At 48.9% G+C, this 26609-nt stretch overlaps 1 protein-coding gene across 1 annotated transcript in view; it reads right to left on the bottom strand.

Annotated features, from left to right (window-relative positions):
* The window catches only part of LOC135819162 (uncharacterized), a gene marked incomplete at its 5' end in the record, with an annotated part of 333212 nt that overhangs the window by 178719 nt on the left and 127884 nt on the right, over positions 1-26609 (bottom strand). Inside the window, 2 exon segments of the mRNA XM_065332321.1 lie at positions 8689-8871; positions 18433-18591. Of these exon segments, the coding sequence (XP_065188393.1) occupies positions 8689-8871; positions 18433-18591 (342 nt within the window).

Below are 26609 nucleotides of genomic sequence, written 5' to 3'. Positions count from 1 at the left end.
ACTGCCACATGGAACTCCCTCCCGGCTGCCATTCGTACTGTATCCAGCCCAAAATGTTTTACCGCTCTTGTCCGCACACACTTTGCTATCACCCGTTATGAGCCCTCTAGTTTCATTCCACGTAGAGAAGCTGTCGAAAGATTAGAATTCCCAATCTTTCGATTTATCAACACAGGTCACAAGTCCGATCTCACCTCTACAGGTGGCACACATCATAGAACAAAGGAGTCTGTAGTAATCGCTCTTTCCAGAATAATACTAGAGAACAACAAAACTGAAAACCACTCGTGTCCAAGAAAACGCAGCATAACCCACCACCGTGGGAGAAGAAAAACACATTCGCAAAAGCGCGCCAAACTGTGCTGCATGCACGTGCCTTGACAAGTACATGTACAGTCATGCATACGTGGGCCAGAACAAGTCATACAAAGCACGGGAACGTGGGCATGGAACTAGCAGTTTGTACTGAAACAAGAACAGGCACAAACATGATACAAATCGCGCGACAAGGTCGCCGCGACACTCCAGCCGACCGGGAATGTACACCGGGAGGTAACTTATAGAGCATAAGCAATGCAGATACACACGCACACGCACACACACACACACACACACACACACACACACACACACACACACACAGCAAGCAGTTAAACAGGCATACAGAGAGTTTATGTGCTTGTGAGGTCACTGCCAATTGGACCAAGCACCACCTAATCCTCACACTCTGACACGGTGAAACTAATCAGGCGTGTGGGATGTGTACGTGCAGCAACGATACAGCTGTCCACTTTGCAATATTCTGCCGGGCCTTGTCAGCTGCCGCACGAGTTGGTTGCTGGGGGTTGTCAGATGCTGGTACAGTAACTGGCACCTCACTTGCAGTTTCCGGGAGTTCCGTTGGGACTTGGCGACACTCAAGGCCGTACAATTTGCATACTGGTCGATTGACCTCCTTGCCTGTGCTGGTTATATTGCGGGCAGCCCGGACGGCGCCGTCGGTCTGGCTCTTCTCTAGTGCGACAACACGGGCCAGCTTCCACATGCATCTTGGAGCCGTCTCTTCGTCAACGAGGACAACTTCGCCCACACTAGGTTCCGGTGGGGGTTTGGGGCAATGTTGCCGTTTGGACGTGTGAGCCATCCGCTCTTGGAGCACTTGGAGGTAGTCTGTTCGCCACAAGCTCCAGAACAGTTCGCTTTGGGTCTGCCTGTGACGCCACTCGGTGAGCAGGGATAATGCCGGGTCGGTACTTGGAGGTGTATACTCGGGGTCATCCAGCGCAGTTGAAAGTGGCAGAGCAGCTGAACGACTTCCAAGGAGGAAGTGAGCAGGAGTCAGTATCTCGACATCCCTGCCCTCGTAGTCGGCGGTGACGGAGGTAAGGGGTCTGCTGTTGACTGCCGCTTCGGCTTCAGCTAGAAGAGTGGCGAGCTGATCAAGACGGAGGTGCTGACGCCCCAGTGCCTTCCGTAGGCTCCGCTTCACTAGCCCCACCATTCTTTCGTACACTCCTCCCTGCCAAGGTGCGAAGGCGGTTGTGAATTTCCAGGTGATACCCTGGCTGGTGAAGTATTTGGCAACACCAGGGTCCGTGGCGACTGTGCTCCACAGCTGGTCGAGCACACCACTGGCTGCTTTGAATTGCGATGCGTTGTCTGAATACAACAGGCGGGGTACCCCTCTCCTGGCCACGAATCTCCGGAAACAGGCAATGAACTGAAGCGCTGTCATATCAATGACCCACTCGAGATGCACAGCACGTACCGCAAGACATGTCAAGAGGCAAACCCAGACCTTGGATGTTGTAGTGCCATCGGCTTGCTTCACCAGTATCGGACCAAAATAATCGAGGCCAACATACTCGAATGGGGCTGCTGGAACCACTCGTTCCTTCGGTAGGGCTGGAGGGGACGGCAGCTTGTACGGTGGTCCTTCATGCCTGCGGCAATTGGTGCAATTTCGGAGGATGGAACGAACCGCTCGGCGGCCCTGCGGCACCCAGAAGTTGAGTCGCAAATGGGCTAGCGTGTGGGCTGTGCCGGCATGCAAGAGGCGGCAGTGAACGTCAGTAATGACGAGTCGGGTAAGCCGGTGAGTAGCTGGGAAGAGAGCCAGGGCCGGATGACCAGCCAATGCAAGTCGCCCATGACAATGTAGTAGGCCGTGATCATCAATGGCGACGCCAAGTTGTCCGCGGATGGGGCAATGGTTGTTGGTTGCGAAGCTCTGGAACACATCAGTAAAGCATTCAAGCTGAGCCATCTGAATGAGTACAGCTAGAATGAGACGCCGAGAGGCCGCATTGAGATGCGAAGATGAGGCTAGAGCGGTCAGCAATGAACAGAGGAGGGGGTAAGTGGTTCGTAGGCGAGACTGACTGACCGGCAACAAACGGGACGAGAGCCGCTGCTGGATGAAGTTACAGACGTAGAAGCTGATGCGAATAAGTCGCTCTAGCGATGACACCCGGTCACAGATAGTGGTGGCGATGGCAGGCCGTGACTGGGGGAATGCTGTGGCGATTAGCGTGGCACCATGCAACACCTTCGGTCCACGAACCTCAGTAGCAGCAAGTTCCATAACGTCAGGTGTGACGACTAGTTTCTGTGGCCACTGGGAAGGCTCCTGAAGAAGCCAGCGTGGACCCTTCCACCAGAGTGTGCTAGCTGTGAGTTGCTCCATTGTCTGAGGGCGTGTCGCCAAGTCGGCTGGGTTATCCAAGGTTGGTACATAGCAGTACGAGATTGACGTGTGGGAGCGCAACACCCTAATTCGGTTCTGGACAAAGGTTGACAGGTCATGTCGGGAGGCCAGCCAGTGGAGAACACACTTGGAGTCTGTCCATAACGTTGTGGACAAGATCGGCAGATGAAGTTGGTCATGTAGAAATCGGGATAGTCGAGCACCGATTGTCACACCAAGTAACTCCAGACGCGGGATGGTCAACGAAGCAGTGCCGCCTGCATCGAGTTTGGGCATCGGAGCCAAGCGCAACTTGCTGTAGATGAGTCCGCTGTGATGCACCTCACCAACGGAGATCCGTAAATACGCAATAGCAGCATATACCTCGGCTGATGCGTCTGTGAAGATGTGTAGTTGAACACCTGTCTCGGTGGCAACCGGACCACAGAGTCGAGGGACAGGTAGTGACGTAGCGGTTGACATCATAGTCGAGATAGCTGCCCACCTGTCGGCCAGATGTGCTGGTAGCGGCGAGTCCCAATCGAGCTGAACTTGCCATAATTCTCTCAGGAGGAGTCGGGCCTGAAGAGTGATGGGTAGTAGCAGGCCAAGCGGGTCATACAGGCTAGAGAGACCGCTCAGGATAGTGCGCTTGGTGACAGGCTGAGACGGACACCGCAGCACCTTACTCTCTGGGATGGTAAGAACATCGGCATGTGTATCCCAGAGGAGACCGAGAACCTTGGTGCGACGGGAGGTGAGAAGATCATCTTCAGGGAGAGCGGCACGAACCACGGCCGAGCTGCTGGTCCATTCACGTAAGTTCATTGACGCCTCGGCAAAGATACTCTTGGCCTGGTCGTGGACGGGCAATGCTTCTTCATCGGTCCGGACGCCAATGACAACGTTGTCGACGTAGATATTCCTGGCAATCGTTTCAGACAATGGCGACGGGTGGCGCTGTAGGTGATGGCGGATTGTGGCTTCCAATAGAAATGGGCTAGCAATTACACCAAAGGGCATTCTGCAGAACCGGTAAACCGCAAGGTTGTCCTTGGTCAGGTGAGAATTCGTAGCATCCCTGAGCCAGAGAAAACGTGTCACATCGCGGTCTTCCTTCCGGATACGCAGTTGAAGAAACGCCTTCTCGATGTCAGCAACAATGGCAACGTTGTAGCACCGAAAGCGCAGGAGCATACCACAGAGGTTGGGCAGACGGATAGGGCCCCGGTGCATGCATTCGTTCAGGCTTTTCAACTGCTTCGTTGTCTTCGCCGAGGCATCGTAGACAATGCGTAGCTTCGTGGTCTGTTTCGACCGCGTTATAACTGGCTGATGGGGCAAATAGTGCTGTGGCGTGCCCATAGGCGGTGGGTTCGCGACAGGCTCGATGATCCCCAGGTCAACTTGCGATTGGATGACCTTGTCGTACTGCTGTCGGAGGTCGGAATCATTGGCTAAGCGACGGCACAACGTAGACAACCGGCCAAATGCGAGGCCATAGTTGGTTGGCAGGTCAGGTGGTTCCGATTTCCATGGCCAGGCCACTTCGTACCGGCCACCAGTGAACTGGATGTGGTCCTGGAAATGGCAGAGCGCCAGGTCATCAGCAGTGACGTCGGGGCAGTCGTGGATGCCAATCCGATCCAAATTCCACATCTCGGTCAGGTTGGGTGTGAGTGTCGACCGCGGCGTGGAATCCATTACTTGGAGCTGATGGGAGGCAAGGCGTACAGCGGTGTGACACAGCAGTGTGGATGTTTGGCTGGAGTCATCATGTGACGGAGCACAGCAGCCAGTTAGGATGTAACCCAGACGCGATGGGAGGAGCAACAGACCCGACGGCAACACGATCCGGTCCTGTTGAATAATGCTCCAGAAGTAATCCGTGCCGATTAACAGGTCAACGGATGCCTTCTCAGATGTGTCTGGAAGGTTGTCAGCCAGACTAGAAGATAGCGACTGCAGGAACTGTCGGTCTTGATCAGGAATCGCACTGCGATGGACAGGGTCGGTGATTTTTGGCAGAACATGGGCTGTCAGAGGGAGCAGGGAGCCATCTTGTAGTGCCAGCTCGAAGTCGACAACATTGGCCTGTAGTCGCTGCGGCCCACTACTGGCAAATGTGGACACGTGCAGATACTCCGTACACCGAACAGGAAGTCCAAGTGACTCCACGGCGGAACTTGTGAGAAAGGTACGTTGACTGCCGCTGTCAAGAAGTACACGAGCGGAAAGTGATTGCCCGCCATTGTGGAGTGTCACCTTGGCCGTCTGCAGGTAGACGTTAGCAGTGAGACACCGTGACCGGAAGCTACAGTGGTGGGGCTTCCCGGAGGATCTGAAGCGTGCTCTGGCTACTGACTACCGAGGGGAGGGCTGTGGACAGCAGCTTGAGTGGTATGCTGGCTAGCGAACAGTGTTGGACAAATAGACGCGTAGTGGCGGTTGGTGATCTGACAGTGGCGGCATGTCCGTGCCCGAGTGCAAGCAGCAGCTTGATGATCCTTGCCAAGACACCGGAAGCAGCGTTGTGTCTTGAGAAGCTGGGCCTTGCGGGTTTGCTCTGTGCCGTACGTCAGACAGTCATCATGACCGTGGTTACCACCGCAGTAGACGCAGGGTGAGCGAAATCCAGAGGACTTTTGTGATGCACTTGAGTGACGCAGCTGTGAAGGGGCCCGCGAGGTTGTTTGCTGTTGCGCTGCTGACACCAATAGAGCACTTCCGCTAGCAACATGATCAGATACAGCGGTCATCGGGTGGTCGGAAAAGCTGAAGTGTTGTTGGGCACGCTCATGCAGGGTGACGTACCGTTTGAGAGCCTGCATCAGTGTCTTGACATCCCACACCATTGAGGCTTCAGAAAGAGGACGCAACTCCTCCAGCTTGGTGGTCACCTCGAGGGGGAACTTCGACAGGATCTGCTGGCTGACCAGGTTCTGACCACGGAGGTTTTCGCCCTGTGCCTCCAGTTGTCTGAGGAGGTTGTGAACGGTCTCCTGCGTGACCTTGATAGACGCCAATTGGGAGGACGATGGAGGGAGTTGTTGCAGGTGTCGGTAGAGCTTGGTGACGATGACCTCCGGCTTCCCATACTCCTCCCTCAGGGCTTGCAGGGCGATGGGAAAGTTGTCGTTCGTGACCGCTAAGCCTGCAATCAAGCGGTTCGGTGGACCGCTTAACGCTGTGCGCAGATATGTGAACTTGGACACATCCGGAAGTGGCTGGGCGTCTACAGACGCAGAAAACATGTCCCAGAATGCGGGCCAGGCAAGTGTGTCACCATTGAAGGTGGGCACGGCCAGCTTCGGCAAGTGAATTGCTGTCACTGCTGGTTTGGCAGATGGTGGAGGAGGAGTGGCACTCGTGGCGGCACTACCCCCAGTTCGCACTGAGGTACCAGGCACCCTGGAAGAGGGTGATCGCTTCGGTTTACGAGATGTCCCGCCAGAAGACCGAGTGCCGGCGGAACTGGAACTGGACCAGTCGGAGTCACTGTCTGTATCTGATACGGGATCGGGTGTCTTGTGTCTCTAACCAAGAGACTGTGGGTTCACACGTAGAGTTTACATACAAGTTTATTCTACGGTTGCAAAGCAATAAGAAGCGTTGAGGTATAATTGTGCTAGAGGATATAGGAGTTGTATCCCGGGTGCGGGATGCGTTGGGTGTTGGGTGGCAGTACAATGAATTGCTATATAGAGTTTATGCCTAAGCGGTTGTGGTTTTAGGGTGGATCAATAGTACTTGCAATTAGATGAATACATGTCTGGTACATATGTTGTCCCTGCCCTTTAAATCCTCATGGATAGACTGCCCCTGTATCCGTAGGCGTGTTCAATGTTGCTGTTCTGCCATTCCTTCTTGTCGTTTTTCTTGTCTGAATTTTGGCTCCTAGTATTGCTGAGATGTTTGCGTCAGTCCGTGTTTCTTCCTTTCTGTGTGTGTCTTTGTGAGTTTTCGTAGCCCCATCGGCTGCGCGATGGTTTTCCGGACAACTCCTGTGCTGTCAGATGACTGGTCACCCGGTTCAGCTGCCGCGGTCTTCGCAGTAGCGTCGGTTTGCCTTGGCTTCGCACCAGGGCGAGGTGGTTGTTTTCCGGGGGCCCACGCCTGAAAGATGGCGGTTCCCTCTATGGGTGGGCCCAGTCTGTTTTCTTTCCACCCCTTTGCTTTGGCTTTTCCCCGTTGTCCGGAGTTACTAATGTATCCTACTGTTTTGGCCCTGCATATCTGCATGTGTATGTTGTTCACATTTTGATTTCTTTTTCTCCTGTCTGTCTTCTCGTTTTCTTTTCTTCTCTCCCATCCTCAGGAGAGGATGCATTTTTTTCATGTGGAAGTATGTTGTCCCTGCCCTTTTGGCACGTGTGTGCCCCTTTTGGCACGTTGGTGCGGACCGCGCGCGTACTGCGCCGGTTGGAGATTATCGTACATGCTCTTGTTGTTGTGCGCATGCTTGCATGCTTATCGTGCGCATTCTGGTTGTTTTGGGTGCCTTCTTCCTGAGACTCTCCTTGGAACAACAATGATAATCTGTCCTCTGAGTGTGGCGTACGTGTGATGTATGAATAAGAGAGTAATCAGAAGGGCTATCGTGCGAGGGATTAAAAAACCCCGACGACACATACACTACAATGGGAATGCGGAAGCGAACATTCGGAGACGGGACGACTGGAGTGGCTGGAGAGCCAGTAGCAGGGACAGGACTAACAGCAGTCACAGGAGAGCTCGCAGGAGCGGAAGGTGGACCCTTGGAGTGGACCACCACTGCTGATGGGCTGAAGGATACGCTGGTCAAGGCAGCGGATGGGGACGTCGTGGGTGAGGGCTGTGGGGCACTGGATCGACTCGAGTTGGCGATTGCCTCCAGTTCCGCATCTGCTGTGGCGAGTCCGGACGGGTTCTCCCTCTGTAGAACGGTACGTGCGTCCCTCAGGACTTCCAGGTCATCGTCGAACTCGAACTCCCACTTGTCGAGTTGCTCCAGGCGGTCCTCAACATCCGAGGAAGTCGCCTGTTCGGTCAGATCGCGGAGTCTAGCCTGTGTGGCATTGATTTCAGCTGCAAGGCGTTCAGCCTGCTGCCAATCTCGTAGCAGGTAGTGTGGTGATGGAGCGTCTTTGGCAAGCTCCCGGGTTGAATTGTGGCGAAGGCGTGTGAGTCGTCGCTTCGTGTTTGCCCTACACTTTACAAGCTGGGCGATAGTCTCCATCACTCTGGTCGGAATTTACTAAATAAACTGAGGAAAATCTCTGGTCACTAAAGCACCATGTCGAAAGATTAGAATTCCCAATCTCTCGATTTATCGACACAGGTCACAAGTCCGATCTCACCTCTACAGGTGGCACACATCATAGAACAAAGGAGTCTGTAGTAATCGCTCTTTCCAGAATAATACTAGAGAACAACAAAACTGAAAACCACTCGTGTCCAAGAAAACGCAGCATAACCCACCACCAAGGGAGAAGAAAAACACATTCGCAAAAGCGCGCCAAACTGTGCTGCATGCACGTGCCTTGACAAGTACATGTACAGTCATGCATACGTGGGCCAGAACAAGTCATACAAAGCACGGGAACGTGGGCATGGAACTAGCGTTTTGTACTGAAACAAGAACAGGCACAAACATGATACAAATCGCGCGACAAGGTCGCCGCGACAGAAGCGATGTCATAGAGCACTGTGTTATAGTACTACCACCCCGCATCATTCTATTTCCTATTTTTATTTTTCTCCTCAGCTTCTTCTTCATAAGCTGTTGACGAAGACTCCCTCGATTTAGGCTAAGGCCTGTGGAGAATCCATAAATACAAATACAAAACACCAACCACCACAACCACCGCCACCGCCATCACCACCGCCGCCGCCATCACCACCGCCGCCGCCACCACCGCCACCGCCACCGCCACCACCACCACCACCGCCACCACAAGCAACAACAGCCGCAATAACACCAACAGCAACCGCAACGACAAGAGCAATGACTATAAACATACTCTGACAGAAGGGTACTTGTGGGAAGCCTCCATTTGCCGTTCTGCACTCCCTTTCATACGTTGATGGGTTGCGGTAGAATCCTGATTTACAAGTGACATCGTACATTGTGTACTTGTTGAGGACCTGAGAACCAGTTCCAATTATGCTTGCATGATTCATAATAGATGGCAAATTACATACAGCTGCACAACCAGAAGAACAACACCAATCAGGGTCACAGACTCTTTTAAAGCGGTACAACAGTGGGGAGGCGAGAAATCAGAGGAGTCTGGGGAGACCCTCCCCCCGCCACCCAACCAGATAATCTTTTTGTCAAATATGGGCTCGGAATCAATTTAGAACAGTTTACACGATGGATATAAACACTAACTAGATGACTATAATATAGCGACAAGGCAACTAATTGCACTGTAAGCATTTCGCAGATGTCGACATGTATGAGTGAAATGTAGAACGATGGTCGCAAGGCACACAACGAAAAGAAAGGAGAGGATTTGTCCGGAACAGTTTCTTGTTACATTCATCAGTGAATCTACATAACAATGGAGTGGGGACTACTTGAAACAAATCTTCGCTCATGAGTCCACAAAGGACGAAAGAGTTCTGTCCGCAGATTGAGTATTTGGCTCCTGCTCTTGTAGAAGCCGAGCACTCTCGCGTGGGGTAGTGCCTTTGCTGTTTGCGTTATGCAGAGCTCACTGACTTGTCAGCCTTTGAGCACTCCGGCAAGGTATGTTCAGGCCTGGTTTAAATCTGGCTTTGGAAAATTTAGTTTCATTGCTATCAGGTTCATTTTCTCTGTGCTGCGCTGGTAAGTTCACAAAGGACGAAACTGTTCTTTCCGCAGATTGAGTGGAACAAATCGTTTATGTAAAAGAGAAAGACCAAGGAACTACAAGTTACGCTATACTGTCCACTAACACCACCAGTTACTAAACAATATATATAAATTTAACTTTGGCTCTCCATCTGAGTAAATCTTTTATGGACAAATATAAGTGAAAGAAGTGTAAAAAAGAGAAGAGCAAAACAAAAAGGTGATTATACTACATGTATTCGGTGGGGGACAGTTAGAGCAGCTAACAACGTGCATGTGTAAATCATCCACATCAGCAAAACAAAGCAAAACCTGAACAGACGGGAGGAACAGGGTATGCATAGAGGCACGCTACAGTCGCAGAACGAATTAGAAATTTATCCAATTTCATTCACCAGCTTTGGAATTTCTTCATCTTGGTCTCTTTGGAAAGGTACAGGCCTCCTTGTTCCAATAACCGCGACTTTATACACAACATGAGCAGCAGAACCGCCCTAATATATTTTCAGAGCTGCCCCATTGCGCCTGAGCAATATACTGTGCCCACATCCACAAATTTCATCAGTTCTGAAGTTTTACTCAACAGAGAACGGTGATTCAAAGTTCTGCAGATGTCTGAAGCTCAAGCGTTACATTACTTTTGTTCCCCACTACGCATGCGCCGTGCAACCTGTTGTGATCACAGGAGTGTGATTCCCACCTACTTATAAATGTGACATCATGTACATGTATGTGCTGTGTACATTATGCGTCATGGGTCTCTGTTTTATTATTCTGTGTTGTATGCATGTTTTGTGAGCGGATCTTTCATGTGATTGCTTAGTTCTGCGTGCTTACTGATGCGCAAGCGCGTGGGCACTGTTTTCGTACACTGTTTAGGTTTTTGGATTCGGATATTTGATTTGAGTTTGTTTTGGACAAGAACTGAAACTAGCACCAATGTTGTCTTGTCTGACCGAACCTAACATTTTGGCGCAGTGAACAGGATATACTAGTAGTTTGTTTTGGACAAGAACTGAAACTAGCACCAATGTTGTCTTGTCTGACCGAACCCAACATTTTGGCGCAGTGAACAGGATATACTAGTAGCTCAGCTCATGGCAGTCGTGACGACTCGCGAGATGGCAGCGAAGATAAAGGTGTCCGTCAAGCTCGATCTCGATCACGAGCGCGGCGCGGAACACTTCCAAACTTGGCTGAGCCAGCTGAGTATAAAATTTCAGCTCCACTAAGTGGCGGACAGGGAGTCGTACTCAAACTAGGGAGGTGACACGGCACAGAAATCCGTGTCACAGGGGTTGACTCGCACCCGTGACCCCTCGTTGTTATTTTTGGAATAGTTCAGTCCAGTCCAGTCCGAAAGGTCATACTCGGATCGACTCGCCTTCTGTACTTCACCTCCAAGCGTGCCGCATGGGTGTCTAGTTTTTGAAATTATTGAGGCAGCACATTTCGTTTACAGCCCATCACTCGCCAGTATTCTTTGAAAGCCTACCAGCAATTTTTTTAGCTCCTGCCATGTCCGAACTACTTGATAGCAGTGATGGCAACAGCAGCAGTTATGAAACGGCGTGTAGTGTTGCGGTAACTGTTCAGAACTTTTCAGAGTCGTATCCTAGGTTAATCCGAATACTAAAAATTGACCCAAATTGCACATAACACGAAGCTGGTTTTTGAAAATTGTAAGCCGTGTATCTGCCCCATTTCTTCTTAATGACTTGCACAATACACCAGTCTTCCTAAACAACACATTTATAGCAGGGGTTAAGTACCATATAAGAGAAGTACAGCCAGTGATTTTGTCATGTTGAAATACTACAATTTTGACGCAAATTACACATAACACGAAGCCAGGTTTTGAAAATTGTAAGTCGTGTATCTGCCCCATTTCTTCTTTATGACTCGCACAATGGTCCAGTCTGCCTAAATAACACATTTATAGCAGGGGTTATGTACCATATTAGAGAAGTACAGCCAATGATATTGTCATGTCTAAATACTACAATTTTGACACAAATTACACATAACACGAAGCTGGTTTTTGAAAATTGTAAGTCGTTTATCTGCCCCATTTCTTCTTTATGACTTGCACAATACACCAGTCTTCCTAAACAACACATTTATAGCAGGGGTTAAGTACCATATAAGAGAAGTACAGCCAGTGATATTGTCATGTCTAAATACTACAATTTTGACACAAATTACACATAACACGAAGCTGGTTTTTGAAAATTGTAAGTCGTGTATCTGCCCCATTTCTTCTTTATGACTTGCACAATACACCAGTCTTCCTAAATAACACATTTATAGCAGGGGTTAAGTACCATACAAGAGAGCTACATTGTACATCTAGTCATACTGTCATAAACAGCCAGCATTTTTCCTGCAGCAGTCACACCACCATCATCATTATTTCCAGGGAAATCCTCTTACATTGTCAGCTCCTACGTCGTTAGACACAATAGGGGGCTGTAGGACCGGCTCGTCAAAAATAGAGAACCTGAACAAGCGTGCTCGGGACGTCTGAGCAATCGTAGTATGCCTGAGCACTCCAATAAAAACTTGATCAATGGCAAAATCGTTCGCCACAGAAAAATCATACTTTGCGGGTCTTGCGTTGCACGCTTGGAGGTGAAGTACAGAAGGCGAGTCGATCCGAGTATGACCTTTCGGACTGGACTGGACTGAACTATTCCAAAAATAACAACGAGGGGTCACGGGTGCGAGTCAACCCCTGTGACACGGATTTCTGTGCCGTGTCACCTCCCTAGTTTGAGTACGACTCCCTGGTGGCGGACAAGAAGGAACGTTATCTTGCTGCCGCGTCTAATTTAGGCGAGCAAGCTGTCTACTACCTGTGGCAGAGATACCCTGACATCCCATCCGGAGACGATCCGTACCAGGCCCTCGTAGATTTATTTGAACAATATTTCGGAGGCAAACGGCGCAGAACGTCCCGACTCGCCGCACTCTTTTCTGTGGCACAGAGAGATGGCGAGTCGATCCCCGCGTATCGGCATCGCCTTCAAAAGGAGATGCGCGATTGCCATTTGACAGCGGCGGCGTCGGTGGACAAGATTCTGGACGACGTGTCTGTGCACCTTTTCGCTCGTCGTTTGAAGTCGGCGTGCACCCGCCAGAAAGTATTGGAACAGGGCGAGACGACCCTCGAGAAGGTGGCAGAACAAGCGCAGGCTGTCACCCTGGCTGCAGAAACCATAGGCGAGCAACAGATGAGTGGTGCCGCGGTGGAAACTGTAGCGTATGTGGATCGGTCCAGTCAAAGGAACTTTACAGCACCAGTGAAGTCGACACCTGTTCATGTTGACTTGGCACCAGCACACCGCTTGAGTGAAGCATGTGGCTACTGTGGGCAGCTGCATCCTGCTGGAAAGCGTTATTGTCCCGCAGCCAGGGCGACTTGCAGCCAATGTAAGAAACAGAGACCCATGACGCACAATGTACACAGCACATACATGTACATGACGTCACATTTATAAGTACTGTAAAAGCAGAAATTTTCAGCGCGGGCTATTCCAACCTCCAAGTGCATAGTCACCGATCGATCCATGCGATGGTGGTTGACCTACAAAGAGCCAAGGTCTACGAGTACTACTATTGGATGCTGTCTACGTGCAGTCAACAAAATCAAAGTACCTCAGTATGCCCCAGAATAGGGCGTGTGCATCTATAGCATGACACAACAGGGGTTCTGGCGACACCTGTCAAACAAGCAGTAGCGACTAGTGCCAGCTACCTATTGGAGGCTAGCCACTACAGTATGTCACTGGAGATAATTATTATGTTCACTGTTTAGACTGAGCACAATCAATGATGCCCAATCAATCTGCCCAATGTGTGTTCTGTTCCACCTAATTATAACGTCCCATCGCATCAACCCTACTACACGCACATGTCGTCACTCTAGCACGACTTGTGTTATTATTGTTTATTTTGATTCGCACGATAAATAGAGCACAATAAACGGTAACTTGACCGAAGGTTAAAGGTGACTGCACATAGAGGAACACATCGAGGTACAGGTACCGGCATCAATACAGTATCAGAGAGAAACAAACAAAAATGAGAGGTACGCAGAAAAAACTCTCGTAAGCCCAAGGAGAAGTGGTTGATGAGGGATGAATGCACTCTCCACGCTCATCTACAGCTGCCGGCCTTGCAGTGCTGAAAAGAATGTGCAGTATAGCATGTCACATAGTATCGCAGCCTGGACAAATAGGCGCTGGGAAGTCCTAGTTATGTGCTCACCTACACCACGATGCACCAATCTTCTGAGCTACTTTGGCAACAACTTTGTCCACTTGAGACTCCCATGGGTTGAGCCAGTTGTCGAGGGCTGCACCAAGGTGGACGGCAATGACCGCTGATGGCAATGCAATCCATGACACACAGTCACTAGGGCATCGTCAACATGGCACTGAGGCTGGATCGATAAAATCAACCTTAAGGCTGCCACGGGGTTGACAACGAGGCGGCTGTCTCGAAGCTAGTCAGTCAGCCTGGTCACCGCCATTGACAAACCAGTCGCCACCGCCAGCAGTGGCGGTAGGTTGTGACAAGTGAGGTGCAATATTGTCAGCAAATTCAGTACTCAGGATAAGATGAGTGACAAAGGGAACGTTGTGTTTGATAATATTGAAGTGAACAGGGATGATCACAAACCCTGCGCGTACTCCACCGTGAGTTACAAGAAAATTCCGGACTGGACGACGAGCAAACCCCAACCTGCTACATCCAACCAGGCAGATACTATTACGATAGCTGCCAAACCAGGTCAATGCCGACCTACTGCATAATGTCAATGTCAAACAGATCCTGCAGGAGAAGACTGGGGTGTTGGCGTCCAGTCACTGAGTGTACAGACACCAGTCACATTTCCTGCGTCTTTTGCAGCATACAGGATAGACTCATCACTGTAAAGTCCACTACTTCGTGATTTTTATTTGTAGAATACATGACAGGCGTATTCAGTGTGCCTCGCAGGACTGCGAGATGCTGCAGAAGACCAGGTTCGACCTTTCTGGACCGCCATTCACCGACGGTGGGCTACACGATGCTGGGGGAACTAGATTCCAGTGAAAACCCAAGATTCCTTTGCTCCTGGACGCTCCGACGTGTTGTGATATCTGCCAGGTGCGCAGTAACTAGTATTTTCATCGCTATAGCGAGGACGACGCCGATCGACAAACTCTCGCTCACAGCCATCACCAGCCTCTCAAAACCATCACTTGGCATCCCCCAGAGGTATAAGAGAAAGCCAAATTAGCTCTCAACAAACAAAAGCTAAGGACGATGGAAAGAGAGCATGTCAAAAAGAAGACGAACAGTATGAAGTTCAAATGGTTTTGAACACTCGTACCACCAACTATACCACTTTCAATAAATCGTGACGCCATTTTGTTTTAACATGAATATCGCGGGTTGCAAGTTTTGAGCAGGCTTTTTGTTTGTTTTTCTGCCGGATGATCTGACCCGGCTTGACCCGGCTGGCCTGCATGCGCCAGGTACACTCTGACCGGGCTGTGTTGAATGTCTAGAGCAGGCCCTGCAACCATGCTGCATACTGTGAGTATGACTCGCATGACACAACACAGTGAAAGAAGAATCTGAGTATGAGTGACAACAATCAGGGCAGATTCACTGATGAATATAACAAGAAAACAGTTCTGAACAAATCCTCTCTTTCCTTTTCATTGTGTGCCTTGCAATCATCGTTTCACATTTTACTCATACATGTCGACATTTAGGAAATGCTTACAGTGCAATTAGTCGTCCTTGTTGCTATATTAAAACTGCTGTCTCCGAAACCCTCGTTTATAGATGACTATAAACTGACAATTTGTTGCTTCCGCACACACGCCCACACTCACTCTCACATTCCCGCTCACACTCACTCTCACACACACTCACACTCACCCTCACATGCCTGCTCACTCACACTCTTTTCTGCACAGAACTCACTGTCTCACTCCTCATTGATGATGCTGTCCTCCTCTCTATTCTCATCCGCCTCAACCTCCCTGTCCGGCATGCAGGGGCGTCGCAGACGGTACTGTCACTACGGCATTGACCATACCACTATTTGACCCAAGTACCCCATGAATCAATAAAATGCACTGATTTGGGCTCTAATTTTCCAACATTTTTGGCAAAGCCACCCCTTCCCAACGATTAAATTGTACTTCAGATGGCTGACTGTACCACACTAAATTACCTTCTGACGCCCTTGATGCCTTGAAGAGCCTAAGTGTGTCCTTTTTCTCAGTGTTATTAGCTTTTCTTTGAAGATAGCTAGAGGTCCACACAGAGGCAGTGGGTTTTGTTCTTTTTGTTAGGTGATACTTAGATTAGCTGGTGAAGGGGTGAGTTGTGTGATTTGGTTAGTTGTTTGAAGTGACTATTTCCCACATGGGTGACAGCGATCGTGGCTAGTGTTATGGGTGGGCTGACAGAGTTCTATAATCGGCAGTGTAGGAAGTTGGTTTTTATTCCTGGGTGGTACTGGTGTGGTATTGTTGTCCGTGCCTGTTTTGGAGCATGTGCTCTGTCCGCGCGGGCGATGTGCGAACCGCGCACGGACTGCGCAGATTGCGACCCAGCGAGCATGCGTGCATAGTACGCATTATTGTTGTTCTGTTCATTGCCTTTCCTGAGACTCTCCATTGGTACTAGAATAAACATTCGGTCCCCTGTATGTGGTGTACGCGTGCAGGAGTGAGAGGTACCGGAAGAGCATATCGTCAAGGGAATGAGAGTATACGAATCCCCGACGACAGTATGATTGATAATATGGGTGTTGTCTATTTACGAACCAAACCGACTCTCACCAAGCGTGAGGCAAGATGGGTAGAGTTTTTAGCTGACTATGACTTTACGGTCTTTCACAAACCAGGAAAGAAAAACATTGCTGACCCGCTTTCACGCCGTCCAGATCTGTTCAGTGATTCTGAAATAGGCGGGTCATCCTATCCTCCTAACATTCAGTTGAATGCCATTGAGCATACCCTGGAGATTAATCCAGACATAGCGCAGCTAATTGTGAGCGGTTACAAGTGCTGTATAACAAGAACTGTGTAGCCTGCCAATGAGAAGAGGTTGGCAGGGGACAACCATGTTTCACACAAACATATAACCTCCGGAGAGTAGATGTTGCACATAACAGTGAGTTCCGCTACTTTGTTGACCACTGAGCGGCAGTTGAGGGAAAGGATGGTAAGGGCAGTATGGATGGGAGGATAAAAGGGACGGGCCAGTGGATTCAGTGTTCCAGTAGTGTTGGGGAAGACAAGGTTACTATTCATTGTGAGAGATATTGTCCGGTGGGCTGGTCAGAATAGAAACGCCATTCCCTCACGGTATGACCCATTGTGTTTGGCCAGAAGGTGTGCCGGCTTACAGTATCGGCATCCTTACCCTCGACAGTCACTCTGGCGGAGGCAGTTCGAAAATACTCGGAGGAGTATATTAAGCACTGCACTATTTCAACACCGCGTTCCCTGCACCAGTCTGCTATACTCGCTGCCTCACAACCAAACGGAATATCTCCCAAGTAGAAGACCTTTCGCGGACTGCGGGGTGCAGCATCCAGAGACGGAACTGAACCAGGGACATTCTGGTTCGGTTTGGCGTAACGTGATGATACCTGGCGACGGATGGGATTTCTTTGTGGTGCTTCTTCCTTTGCCTGTTCGCTTGCAGGGAGTCCAACCTCTTCTATTTCAGTAGGGTGGGGTTGGATCCGTGTCATCCTCCTGGCTTGACGGCGCTGATTCCTTGACATGACAGGCTGACAGGATACGTCGTCCTTATCGGCAGTACTGGCACTGCTAGAAGTTTCAGCCATGAGCCCATTTGCTAGAACTTGGGCATATGGTCTAGGAACGTCTGGTGTCTTGGCTAGCTGTCCATTCTCTTTTACTGTTGATGCTTTGTCGCTTTGGAGGGATGACGTATGTGAGCATTGAGCTGCTCCAGCCAGATCCATGGTCTTCTGAGTTCTGCAAGGCTGGACTAACACACCACCGCCAACAACGTTCTCCAACTGATTCACTTTTTCCCGTGTGGATAGTAAATCATTTCGCAAGCTTGTTAGCTCTGCATCTCTGGTTGCTGAAACTGCAGCAAGTTCACGTGTTAGACTGGCGATGCAATCCAGAAGTTTCTCAAGGCAAGGTACCATTGATGGCAGGCACTTCTCACCACAGGCAGGGAATTGGCGTGGCGCCGAACCTGGGGGATAAGTGCCAATACCATTTTCGCGCAGAGTAGCAACCAAGTCTGGGCGTGCTAGGTCACACGAATTAGGTATGTCCTTCTGCTCAGCTAGTTTCTGAAGCTGCGAAAACTCCAGGATTGCCAGGTCAATATTGAGATCTAGCGCCATCACGTGACTGACTCTGAACACCACTCCAGCAGGAAGTGTTCGGGCGTTGGCTAGCGTTGGCTAGCGCCAGCAACGCCTTCACGCCTGGGACCGACCTCGGTAGCGCAGGAGGAAGAAGACACAGCAAGACGAAGCAAACAATGGCCACCGAAAAGCCAAGCCAGCCTCTTTCACGCTGCAATAACGAGGGAAGGAAATAATCCACAGCAATGGCGTGTCCACAACTGGCCGGGTAGTGGTCCACGAAGCCAATATCCAAAACTTCAAATCAAACTTCAAATCAAAATCGGCTCTCAATCTGCAGAGAGACACCTCCAATCCAGAGCGATAAAATCTCTAACCGGTCACTTCGGAAGCATTAGAATATTTACGGAACTTTACGCTACTTGTTTCTTTTTTTTCGTGCTTGTCACTATACTTCCTTGTCCTGCAGTATCAGCATCCTAAAAAATCCGAATATTACACCTGACAAAATGTTTCTGTATAGGGAAACAATGATTGCAAATGTAATGGCCTTCTTACGTTTGCATTGTCCAACGTCTGTCCAATCAGTACTGAGCGTTGTAGTTCTGTCATCACAAATTGCTGTTACCGAAGTAGCTGTTTGTACAAATCCAGTTGTGCAACTGACGGTACCATTTGCTGCAATACTGGCATTGGCTGTATCAGGTGTAGTACAAGCTAAGCCGCACAAACAAAAGCAAGCAATCAGATACGAAAAAGATGAAGACTGCGCACCACTTTTAATTGACTTCTTTTTATGTTCTTTCAGTCAAACCGTGGTCCATGACCAATTGGCACACAAAGTGCGAGAGAGGGGTGATAGCCAACCATGGCAAGAAAACAAGAAAGAAAGTGCAGTTTCTCAGCTAGACATGTGGGTTCGGTTTATTCTGGGGGTGAAATGAGTGTATCATTATTTTAAAGCTGTCGAGCGGGACTCAAACTATCCAGCGAGCTATCGAGTAATTCAGTACTCGATACACAATACTGAGTCGATAGTAATTAATTCCTTTTCAAGACAAAGTACAGTAGCCATACATGTACTGGCAGTTACAATCTCTTTGCCTCATCTTCAAGGCTGGCATAAACAGAAGAGTAACGAGCTCGTAAGCTGTGTTCTCTCCCTTATTTTCACTTCCCATGTAAAACTGACACCATCCGTACCATGTATCACTAATATCAAGCAACGCTACCTGCCTGGATATAAGTTTGTGGTCAGATGATGTACATATTATCAGTTCTCTGAGGATTGCCTTAGCTTTGCTATGCGCACAGTACTGTCTATCAGCTGGATCTCTTTTGCGTACTGCGGCTTCTGATTTTCCATATTTTGCAGTGTTTTTGCATACTGCCGATGTACTGCCATGTGCATTGCTTGTATTGTTTTGTTTTTGACACGCAAATGCTTGTCGGTGGCTGGATTTGCTTGCGCAAAACATGTGGGACTTGCACCACGACGTGATATTTTGTGCTGCGCGTACTCGAAGCATGGCATGCACTCGCTTTGGCACAGGGATATCCATCGCTCAGCTTGAGCTTGCCATGCTTCTACATACTTATCTGTAGCTGATCGATCCCCTTCAATTTTCCGCATTTTGCTCAAATTCCGTACTGCAGACGGAGGAGTTTTCCGTACAAATGCGGAAAAATACGGAAGGTTGGCAGCACTGTGTGCATGAAACGCAGCGCTACAACAATGACCTTTTGGCCATTTCAATAAAGATTAGCAATCAGGTTTTGTGGTCTTAAAAACTATGAAGATAAGGGAAATCCGGACAACTAAGTTGAGCTTATCAGAGCATGGCAAATTTTGCTGTAAAGGTTTCGGAACAATTGGAACTGCTGTTTTAAGGAGGTTCCAACCGTCTGCGCTGCACAACCGATCTCGCGCTCTGTTTTTCCCGGGCAAAAGTCTTGTTTTTGCCAATAAGTGCCATAAGTTGGGAAATTCCCATCTCAACTTACTAAAATTTGAACTCGGCGATCGACAGCCATTTCAAAGAATATTGCTTCATACTACACCTGTAGTCTTCCCTGGGCCCCATCGAGGTTCCTGATGTTCTCTCTTCCTTTTTTTGTCAGTGGGTATAGCAGGGCATGTTTTCAAAAAGCATCGCTGGTATGAGCAAGAAGTTGACTTCACAGCCCGATTTCTCGAGATCCTGAATATTTTGCTTCAGGAAGAAATGAACAAGGAGAACAGAGCCAAGCGGCTCGATAGCTGTGTAACAGACCAACACCTACTGTAAGCGCGTTTTGGAGAGAGAGACTGAAGTGGGTGCACAGACTCTGATAAGTGGATCTACTTCTAATTATCAAGTGGCAAAATATATTGCTACGCTGAAAACATTCCTGAATCGGCACAGTCACATTCACTGCACCCATGGATTCTGAGAGAATATTCATTATTCGTTTGTTATGGGTGAGTATTCGTTCGTTTGTGAAATCGAATATTCGTTGCAGCCCTACTAAGAATGCCAGGAAACATGGCCTCGTCTAGTCTTCAGGTGTACTATAACACTCTGGGGGACCATGCAATGCTTTTGGCACAAAAAATTAGAGTAATACCACAAGGAATGCATGGAACCCATCAGCTTAAGTGAAAAATAGCAATCGTCAGGCGATATTACTGGTCAGTCGGCGACACGCATTTTTCACAAAAATTTGCGTTTCAACTGCTGGGAGAGTATGCGTGTACTCGAGTCTCATCCTGAGCACGTTTTTTTCTTCTTTTTTTCAGCTCCAGTATAGCTGTATTTTTCATTGCAAAGCCGTCCTCGATTGTTGTGTTCGTTGTTCAAACGAAGTGGACATTCAATCATGAAGGCAGAGGACATAGGAGCCTGATTGGAGTTTCTCGTGGCATAGGACAGCCACACAGAGACACTTTGGGATTTTCTGAATATAAAATACCGTACGCACGATGCTGAGATCCGGCAATTTGTGCGATATCAAATTGTTTGTGATCTACCACATCGAGCAGAACGGGATCCATACACAAGCTTACCGACGGTTAGGCTGCCGACCTGACTGGACAAATGATCCCTGGCTTCACCAGACGCCAGAAGTCGGACACCATGTCCTTTGCCGCGACGTCCATCTTCAAAAACAACTCTGTATGTGTTTGTGCATATATCTATAGGTGTGTGTATATGCGTGTGTGCGTGTGTTTGTGCATGTGCGAGTTAGGATGTTGTGGGTGGGTGGGTGGGTGGTTGTGTGTGCGTGCGCCTGTGTGCAAGTTAGGGTGTTGTGGGTGGGTGTATGTGTGTGTGTTAGTGTGTGCGTGTATGTGTGTATGTGTGTGGGTGTTACTAAATGTGTGCGTGTTAGTGTTAGTGTGTGTGTGTGTGGGTGTGGTGTGTGAGATTAAGCGCGTGCTTGTTAGCGCTAGACCTGCGCCTGCTGCATCTGCCTCTGAAATAGCCTGTTCTTGTATACATTCACGCGATTACTCCTCTCGCTATCGTATTATCACACCTCTCTCCACTTAGATATACCAGCGCTGCCTCCTATTCCATTATCGTTGTCTGATGATTGGTTCAGCCATGAAACTCTGAGTCACAACGGAATTAATTTGCCAAGGTTTTTCATTGTGTGGCTTTGTGTACGCCGCTCTGCCTGAATCAGGCATTGAGTACTCTTGCAGAACCAAAGCATATTGCCTCTGTATTTTTCTGAGTACTAGTAACAATGCTGATTGCCAGATTTTCTTGCAAAAATGCTTCATTGTGATGTATGAAAGAACTTGCAATCACCTGGAGAAGCCAGGAGACTGGTAAATTTGAAAAATGACCCCAAACCAGGCATTTTTGGGGCTTAACCCTTTAAGAGCCGCCCCATACTTGAATGCGTCGTAAACGACGCATTCAAATGCAAAACTTCAAAAGATCGTAAGTCAGTCCAATCTTGCTGAAATCCAGTCATCAAAATATCCAGGGCGAAGAGAAAACTCTCACCTGTTGGGAGAAGCAATCCGCAAAGCGCTGCGAACAACGGTTCCTGAGATAAATCACTCGTAAGTTGAGCCGCGATTGCGGCAATTTCAAAAGCGCGCAGTGCGACTTTAGTATTGAGAATTTTGAGACTTTTCATCATGCTGGTTTACTCGAATTTGCACGGGTTTCACTGTTGATATTGTCAAGAGTACACAGCGAAAAAATTGGAACTCCACGATCGAGTAAAATGAAATATCTGGAGCGGGACGCAATTGGACGCATTTGGGGCATTTTTCGTACTGTCGCTGCGATCTAGCGCTGGATAGACGGTGTGCTGGCTATCATGATCGACCTCATTCTCTTCCTCTCGCGGAGACCGTTCCAGGAAGCCCTAGATTGTGAGAATTGAGTGAGTAGAACTGAAGCTATGATCCAAGGAACACGAAAAAATGCAGAATTTTGAAAATTTCCTGTGGCTCTTAAAGGGAAGTATACCCTAAAATCAAATTTTTCACTAGTTGTAGTCTTCGTGGTGCTGAGTCGAATGGTCTTGGTCCGAGGACGCTGAGACGCTCCCTTCCTCCTTTATTCCCAATCGAACTCGCGCACTTCCACCGAAACTGGGTGACTGCGCCCTACTAGATAGGGATTTGTATGGAAAAAGTCACTAAAACGGCGTTTCGTTCTTATAAAAGCACGGATGACCGCGATTGGTCCATATGTTGTATTCTTGTGGCCGCTGAGTCGACTGGTTTTGGTCCGAAAAGGCTGCGATGGAGCGTTCGGACCTTATTCCCAATCGAACACGGTTGAGTGAGCGGTCACGTGCCTGCAGAGTACATTTTTCACATCAAGATTGAACTCAAAGGTTCAAAGTAGGGAGTCGTAAGAGGCTTTTACGACTCCCTGGTTCAAAGGTTCAACTCGAGTGACATAAACGGGCCCAAACAGGCTGTAAATGAGCACGTGACCGCTTACTCAACCGCGTTCGATTGGGAATAAGGGCCGAATGCTGCATCGCAGCCTTTTCGGACCAAAACCAGTCGACTCAGCGGCCAAAAGACTACAACATATGGACCAATCAGGGTCATCCGCGCTTTTATAAGAACGAAACAGCGTTTTTAGTGACTTTTTCTATACAAATCCCTATCTAGTAGGGCGCAGTCACCCAGTTTCGGTGGAAGTGCGCGAGTTCGATTGGGAATAAAGGAGGAAGGGAGCATCTCAGCTTCCTCGGACCAAGACCATTCGACTCAGCACCCCGAAGACTACAACTGGTGAAAATTTGATTTTAGAGTATACTTCCCCTTTAAATTGTTTGCAGGCAACCTGCCTACACTCAAGAGAGCACTGCATTTCACACAAATCCATTGGTATCGTTACAACGTTTCGGTCTTTATGACCATCATCAGGAATGAAGTGGACATGGAAAGAACAGCAGTATAAAAGAAGGAGGCAAGCAAGCAAAGCGCGGTACATAGTGACAGCGCGCGTAGAGAAGTGCAAAGCACGTCATGGCGGGTGTGCATTATACATGACAACACAAGCACAAACGGCAAGGAAAGTAGATACTGCGCTACAGCAGTGATAACAGCCCAGTTCCAGTCTCACACCACCAGTGAGGTGTGTAGAGCCCCGCGCCACTTGCAGTAAGGTGGTGTTATAGCAGATCCCAGCCACTGTTGTTGTTAATTTCCGGGGATCGCTCCCTGATGTTGATGGCCTCCCGGATCCTCCTCCTGGGGCGGTCACGCTCAGAACCGAGAACCCGGATACCCGAGAAAGCCGTTGCTCCCAATGGCAATGGGTCAGATGCATGCTTGGCCGCGAAATGCTCACCTAGCGCGGTGCCGCTCACTGTGTTGCGTGCGTCGTCGTTGTGTTCTTTTGTCCTGGTGGCGAGGCTGCGGTACGTCTCTCCGACATATTTATCACCACATTTGCACTCGAGGTGGTATACGACGTTTCGCTCTGTGCATGCTAATTCATAAATTACTCCGGAAGTACAAGATAAATGCCCAGCTGATTTACAGGAACCGCCGTCTAAGTTCTATGATTTGCACGTCTGCCCTCCGCAAACCACCATGCCGCAGGTATGTAGACCCGTCCAAGCCCCGTAAACGGGGGCGGCCCAAAGCTGCTTGTGTCGCCTGCATGTCCGGTTCAGAAGCATGCACGAAGCGAAACGTCGTATACCACCTCGAGTGCAAATGTGGTGATAAATATGTCGGAGAGACGTACCGGAGCCTCGCCACCAGGACAAAAGAACACAACGACGACGCACGCAACACAGTGAGCGGCACCGCGCTGGGTGAGCATTTCGCGGCCAAGCATGCATCTGACCCATTGCCATTGGGAGCAACGGCTTTCTCGGGTATCCGGGTTCTCGGTTCTGAGCGTGACCGCCCCAGGAGGAGGATCCGGGAGGCCATCAACATCAGGGAGCGATCCCCGGAAATTAACAACAACAGTGGCTGGGATCTGCTATAACACCACCTTACTGCAAGTGGCGCGGGGCTCTACACACCTCACTGATGGTGTGAGACTGGAACTGGGCTGTTATCACTGCTGTAGCGCAGTATCTACTTTCCTCGCCATTTGTGCTTGTGTTGTCATGTATAATGCACACCCGCCATGACGTGCTTTGCACTTCTCTACGCGCGCTGTCACTATGTACCGCGCTTTGCTTGCTTGCCTCCTTCTTTTATACTGCTGTTCTTTCCATGTCCACTTCATTCCTGATGATGGTCATAAAGACCGAAACGTTGTAACGATACCAATGGATTTGTGTGAAATGCAGTGCTCTCTTGAGTGTAGGCAGGTTGCCTGCAAACAATTCAAGTATAATGAAGCTGCGTGAAGCGTCCTTCAAGATTTTGAAACTTCCCCTTTAATCGATAAATACACCCATCCCTAGAAATACACCTCAAACAGCCTTATCACTCCAAAAACACCCCTGCTGACAGCTCTAGCACATCTTGGATGCACACTCCAACAGCCTTCCAACTTGGAAGGTTCTAAGTTATAGAAATAACATAAGGAGGGGAAGGTGAGCGCAACCAAAATAAGCACAAGCTGAAAGTCTCAGCTGTGAAGGACGTTGGCGGATGTTCATGCATGACCTGTTAGCCAGTTATTTGTAGAACGTCAGTATCGTCGGTCCGTGTCGTGCAATGTTATCGCATGAGCTGATTGTTTAGTAATTGGTGGTGTTAGTGAACAGTATAGCGTAACTTGTAGTTCCTTGGTCCTTTTTCTTTTGTATAAATTAATCCTTGGCTCACCATCCGAGAACGTTTTCTTGTCACTATTCTCAATGGAATTGGTGACTAAAGAGAATGATGAAACTACAATAGGATTTATACTTGGAGTGAAAAAATGGGGATACAAGAATAAGAAAAGTTTGCTCCCCACACCGGAGCTCGCGCTATTCCGCCGACTTTACTTGACACTTGGAATAGCGCGAGCTCCGGTGTGGGGAGCAAATTTTTCTTACAAATCATCGCCGAAGTCGCAACCACTACTTTGATACAAGAATAGTAAGAAAAATAGCACACACTTCGGAAAAACATACGAGAGAGCTTGGAAGCTCAGGGCCCTACGCTATGCTTTTTCGCCTAGCTCATCATGTATGTTATTAGAACTGATGGAACTGTTGTTTTCCATTGATTGGCTACACCATTGTATTGCAAAAACGTTTAAATCAGTTTGAATATGAGTTAGGCTCACGTGACACAAAGGGCATCATAGTGCGAGCGTGACTCATAGTCATAGTCATAGCTCAGTCATACAGCACAGCGCAGTTGTATAAGCGCATAATCGCGGGTACAAAGGGTTTTCAAAAATACGAATAAATTATCATGAGAGCAGCTCAAGCAACTACACGTTCGAAGCGGAACAAAATAGAAGAGAGACGGAGAAGCAGAGAAGAACCTGATTAGACAGAAGGAGAGAATTATCAGTATCAGTAAAACAATAGCATGGACACTCGTGATACATGTAACAGAATCGACGACATGGCCGTAGACTAGAGCATCTCCGCATGCGCGTTCGCACCAACGTGACTCGCAGGAAAATAATAATAAAATAATAAGAAATAGATAAACAAACAAGGTACTTAAGAGAGCATGTCTGAGAAAACCAGAACATATGTGCAAGTCGATCTCTCAGATTTCGCTAAAATTTTGCAGGTAGGTTTGCTTTGGGGTGTAGATCAACATTCCAAAGTTCGCGCAAAAACATTTGAAGGGAACCATGAAATTGGTATACCCCTCAATATTGGCCCAATATTGGCACGATGTATAGGTCTACAAACGAGCCACGTCACAGCGTACAAGAACAAGCTAGTAACAAAACTCCATCAAACCAACATTACCTCACCTTAGAAGAGTTCTTGGGGCAGCACCACTTAGCCACGCCAGCATCCCAGAAGACGAGGGCAATCATCCCTTGACGCGTATGACATGTACGCCATTCGCTTCGACTGCAGAGAGAGAGAGACACTTCCGATTTCTCCATAGTGCTCCTATAACCTGTCGAGACGTTTTACAGATATGCGTAACGTGGCTATTCCAAGTCAGGCGATCGTCTACAATCAAGCCTAGGTACTTGGTCTGCGACACAACAGGGAGCACAGCGCCATCGCATATCACAGGCGGCAAGGGATCAAGGGTGCTCCGAGGAGCAATGTGCAGCACACAGGTCTTGGTGGCATTGAGCCAGACGGCGAGACGCGTACATGCGACACTAAGCTTAGAG

This window comes from Sycon ciliatum, chromosome 6 (genome assembly GCF_964019385.1).
Source record: "Sycon ciliatum chromosome 6, ocSycCili1.1, whole genome shotgun sequence".
In the NCBI taxonomy this organism is placed as follows: Eukaryota; Metazoa; Porifera; class Calcarea; order Leucosolenida; family Sycettidae; genus Sycon; species Sycon ciliatum.
The sequence above is the reverse complement of the archived record's forward strand: the minus strand, read 5'-3'. Positions and strand labels throughout refer to the sequence as shown.